Raw genomic sequence first — 5048 nt, 5'->3', positions numbered from 1 at the left:
GCTATGATACCGGGTTTAATTCACCGCCCAGCTCATGAGCTGCTTTCCTATGGAAATACCACCCTCTTGTGTTGGTTTCTAAGTACTACAAGAATCAGCCACAAAAAACCCACTCTAAAACCCAGACCTCTCCTTCATGTTGACAATTATTACAGATTCTGGATTGAATTCCAGGCAGCGAATACCCTGGTCCTGCCGAAACAGGTTCTCTCTGTGCTGGGCCACTCTTTAGCTGGCACATCTAAGGTACTGATCACACATCTAAGGTATTGATGTCACATCTGAATCACCAAGATTGACCTAAGAAGAAAACCTTCTGGCAGAGCCGATATTCAAAATGAGCAGAATAGGTCAGTGATAAGACAAGGAAAACCAGATAGCTTTAAATTAAGCAAAATATATTTGGAGTTCTCCACATCACATGTCTCTTCACTAAGGCAAGGGCATCACAGCTGTGCTGTGGAAACTCTGTTGATTCTTTTAACTTTTTCCTCTCTTCTGACAGACCTATCTGACCCCAGATGCACTCAGTGAGTTTTGAGTAGAGACAGGCTGAAGCAGTGGGAAGGCTACACCCAAGCTGCACCTCTTTGTGAACGAGCAGGGCCAGATGACAGCCACTTTCAGGTCCAGAGGTGATGGTCTGGTGTCTCTGAAAGGAGTTACTAGTCCCATGGTACCACAATGGGCCAAGCTCAGTCTGTAACTGGTGAAGCAGAAGAGAGGAAGTTGTTTTCCAGGTGGACTGCTGGATTTTGTAAGTAGTTCTGAAAAAAAATCCACTGGAGATGGCTTGGTAGATCATTTTTGCCAAGCTCATGTAGCCATAAAGAGAAAAATAAAAAAAGTCTGTCCAAATACTGAACTAGAAGGCTTTCCTTTTCTTCTTTTTCCCACCTGCCACCCTATTCCTGACACCAATAGCTTCTTCTGTGTCATCATCATCATTGCGAGATCGCTTCTTCTCTCCCTGCTCCCGCAGCTCCTGCAATGCAATGAAGAGATTGACCAAGAGTTCTGGCACCTGAGGAAATTCAGACTACAACAGCAAGTACAGGGACAAAAAGCCAAGACCCACCATTCGAGCAAATCTCTGGGCCTCAGCCACACGCTCAGTCAGCATCATAACTTCTTCCTCTTGCATGGGGAATGCCGGCAGCTTCTTGCCAATGAGGTGTTCGATGCGCTGGAACAACTCTACATCGTACCTGAGAAAAGACAAGACATGAGCTTGCATCAGCCCTCCTGAGAGTGCTTCAGCTGTCACCACCCACAGACATCACCCCTTATCTCCAGCCAACAGATACTGTTAGCTTGTGCTGATGGTCTCACAAGCAACTCTTAATTGCATCCAAATGATGCCATCGTTCAGGATAGCTTCACCAATTTATTCAGCTCATCTCTGTTCAGAAGCATTTGGCAAAGACTTTTTTTAGCAAACACTTCAGTACTTAGCAAAAAACCTGGATTATGTATTATAAAAATGTATGTATATTATACAGTCGGGCTATAAACAGTGCTGCTCATTACATACCTGCTTCTAGAATTAATCCTAGAACTGTCTTCCTCCCCACCCTGGGCTTTGAATTCTCTCACCTTTAACTAAATAAATCGAACAGGCACCTCAAAATAAAATGTAGTATTTTCTTCTCACCCAGGATGAGGTCAGATGTTTTCTGCTCTGCAACACAGCTGGGAAGAATAAGTCTGCCACATTTTAACACTTACTGTGTGACAAAGGTGATAGATTTGCCAGATCTTCCAGCTCTAGCTGTTCTTCCAACACGATGAATGTAATCCTGAAAACAATTTTCTTGATAAGCAATAAGATATGTGCACCAAACACATAACAGAAGTTATGGGAAATCAGCCCATGTAATTTTTCTTTAGGAAAGAACAAGAAAACGGGGAGAAAATACAGTCAGGACTGTGTACAGCGTTAGGATTTGAGAAAATGCTGGCTTGTGGAGACATATCTTTGGTTTTAACATTTGAAATCTTCTCTTTCTAAAAGAAAAGACCACCTTCAATTATTCAAGACTGCAGCACAAAAGTTGTGATACATGACTTTGCTAATGAATTATCACTTCCTTGGAAAGCTAATATTTAAAGGGAGCCGACACCTACATTTTCAGTCTTGGGATCTAGTGCTCTTCCAGACAAACTCTCTGGCAAGTAGATTTCAATTTGGCAAGCACAGTGAAAGGGAGGATGAATGAGAACAATTTGGAAGTGTCTGATTTATTAAGTGTCTTCTGTTTATATGGTACTAGGCTGTTTTCCAGGTTTTGTATGGCATTATGGAAATTAAAATACTCCCTTCTCCATGCAGGATCTATGGAGAAAGGAAGCATCATGAGAAAGGATGTGTTCTGTGACATGGTTAGACAAGAGGGAGAGGCACAAAAACTGTAATGATGTCATTCAAGCTGCTGCCCCCACCAATTTTTTTTTGTCCTTTTACAGTGTCAAAAGCAGTGTCTTCAAAAGAACCACCACACTTCCTTCTGTTTGCAATATGCAGTATCTTTGATCATTATAAGGAACAATCGTTAAACGCTTTCTGAAACCAGGCTGGGAAACAGAGTCGCGCACCTAAGATAATACTACACTTTCTATAATGTAGAAAATAACTTTTTTTAAGTTTGCTATACTTTTGTGGTATGAAGGTGAAACATATTAAAGACATCTTTCCTCATCAAATCCTCATTGAACATAATGGGAGAATTTTTACTTATTTTTTGTAAACAGTTTAAAATGTGAAGGCAGACCTGGATCACAGGAAGAGATGACACTGAAATTAGTGATGTGTTAAAACTATTTTCAAAGTATAAAAGCCCTTTAACATAGTATGACAGAACACATGCTCTGAGCAGAAATAGAAAGACACAGAACATCCTTCACTTCCCCTCTTCACTTAGGGGACCAGTTCTATAATCCAGATGAGGCCACACAACTAAACTGAGATACCAGATCAATTGCAGAGGCTGAACCACATCTTTTAATCTACAGAAGTGTGAACTAGACTTCCAGTCAGTAGCACAGAGAGAAGGTGCCTTTGTTCCTTCGTAGAGCTCCACTATGCCTCCTGGTGACCAGAAGCCCTCAGCTGGCACACAGACTAGCTTACCTTAGAGTGTGTGGGAATATCAAAGTTTATCACCACATCTACATGTGGGATGTCGAGACCTCTGCTTGCAACATCAGTAGCCAGCAGAATAGAACGTGCCTTTGCCTTGAACTTGTTTAGAGAGCCCAAGCGTTTATTCTGGAAGAGAGGATGACAAAAGGGAATGAAAGAATGATGCTCATTCTAGTTAATATGCTCTTGTTGACATACTGGTACAGAAGAATTGGGGGAGAAACTGCTCAAAAAAATCTCACTTTTCTAATTTCTTTTTGAACTATTACAGAATCAGTGGCAACATTCACATTAGTTACATTTCTAGCAATCAGTCCAGTCCACTATCTGTGAAATACTCCTTCTGCAGGGTAGCTGTGACTCAATATGGTGCAGCCCATTTCCCAAGCAACAGGTCTCCTGTCTACTCCATTCTGTGGGGTATACCCATACCTGACTCATCTGCCCATGGAGAGGAATGGCAGTGAACCCCAGGTTGCGGAGCAGTAGAGCAGTCCTCTGAGTATTGTTACACGTACTACAGAATATCATGAAAGAGTTTCCAGCAAGTTCATTCAAGATATAAACCAGGTAGCTGTCCTGTAAAGAAACAACAGGCAGAGAAGAAAAAAAAAAAAGGCACCACATTAAAGAGCAAGTATAATCCAGAGAAGACAAGATATTGGGCAGATGTGGGAACAGCAAGACAAGACACAGTCAGAAGAGGGAAGAAACAGAGGTGGCATTACCTTGAATTTGGAGGGGATGAAAATGTAATACTGCTGTAGTTTTTCAACTGTCTGATATTTGGATGAAACAGCACATTTAACAGGATTCTTCAGAGCAGCACGCTGGAGTTTTTGAACCTGGGAAGATCAATGTAAATTAGTACTAGCTGGACAGAGATCTTGTCAGAAACCTGTATCATACAGTCTAGTCAACAGTACAGAGACACGGAAGGAGAACTAAAGCAGAGTACTCCACTCTCACCTTCTTTGTCATGGTAGCAGAAAACAGGAATGTCTTCCTGTCTCGAGGAATCACTTTTAATATCTTATCCACCTGTAAAAATAGGAAGAAAATGGAAATGCTGAATATGCAGCAATCAAGACATAAGCCTCCTCCAAATACAATGAGCATCCAAATTAGGAGTAATGCATGTGTAACTTAGATTCACAGTAGGAACAATTTCCCCTCTTCTAAAGGGAAGGTACAGGCTGATAGCTTGCTGACAACAGTGTGAACTCCAGAAGTCCAACAGCAGTGCAAATATTAGGCAATATTCCCACAGGAACACGTGTGTGATCATATTCTGCAGTAACCGCAACAACGTCAGGTGCTCCAGAGAAACCAGTAGATTTCAGAGACAAAATGCCTCCTTACTGTCTTGCTAGCGCTCTGCAGAACTCTTCTAAATTCTACTCCCACCACAGACTTCTGTGCAGTTATTAGATCTTAGCTACAATTTGCTATTAATTTCTACAGAACAGCTAAGTGTTTACTATGTGACTGTATGAAGCAATTTTAAAGGGACTCATCTGGTGTTCCAAACTCCTCTTTTAGCAGAGTCCTACCTCTGTCTCAAAATCCATGTTAAGGATCCGGTCAGCCTCATCCATCACTAGGAACTTCAGAGCTCTTAAGTTGAAGCCCTTTGTGTTCTCCAGATGATCAACTAGACGGCCAGGGGTTGCTACCAACAAAATCATAAGAGCAAATTTAGAATGAAAGCAAAAGAAAGGACCCAAAGAGGCAAGAGAGTCATCCACTACAGAAATGGGATTCTTTGCCCAAGAGAAGTAAAGGCAGATTGTTTTGGGGGAAGGACTTTTCCACAGGATATCTTCAAAGTGTTTTGAAATAGTTTTTGAAATAAGACTAATGGAGTCAGACTCTCTGAAGAATTCCCTCCTTCCCTCTCTTTCCC

At 41.6% G+C, this 5048-nt stretch overlaps 2 protein-coding genes across 2 annotated transcripts in view; both read right to left on the bottom strand.

The window, feature by feature from the left end:
• LOC104128851 (retinoic acid-induced protein 3) overlaps positions 1-675 on the bottom strand; it is a 26115-nt gene extending 25440 nt beyond the window's left edge. The window contains exon 1 of the mRNA XM_035897110.1: positions 587-675. Within this exon, the coding sequence (XP_035753003.1) occupies positions 587-675 (89 nt within the window). The remainder of the gene's footprint in view (positions 1-586) is intronic.
• Positions 382-5048, bottom strand: part of DDX47 (DEAD-box helicase 47) — an 11686-nt gene continuing 7019 nt past the window's right edge. Inside the window, exons 5-12 of the mRNA XM_035897108.1 lie at positions 4696-4814; positions 4112-4183; positions 3871-3987; positions 3575-3721; positions 3131-3268; positions 1729-1799; positions 1079-1208; positions 382-985 (exon numbers count right to left, since the gene is read on the bottom strand). Of these exons, the coding sequence (XP_035753001.1) occupies positions 866-985; positions 1079-1208; positions 1729-1799; positions 3131-3268; positions 3575-3721; positions 3871-3987; positions 4112-4183; positions 4696-4814 (914 nt within the window). The 3' untranslated portion in view covers positions 382-865. The remainder of the gene's footprint in view (positions 986-1078; positions 1209-1728; positions 1800-3130; positions 3269-3574; positions 3722-3870; positions 3988-4111; positions 4184-4695; positions 4815-5048) is intronic.

This window comes from Egretta garzetta, unplaced genomic scaffold (genome assembly GCF_000687185.1).
Source record: "Egretta garzetta isolate BGI_Z169 unplaced genomic scaffold, ASM68718v1 scaffold697, whole genome shotgun sequence".
NCBI classification, from domain to species: Eukaryota; Metazoa; Chordata; class Aves; order Pelecaniformes; family Ardeidae; genus Egretta; species Egretta garzetta.
Note: the sequence above shows the minus strand (reverse complement) of the source record. Positions and strands in the feature narration are given on the sequence as shown.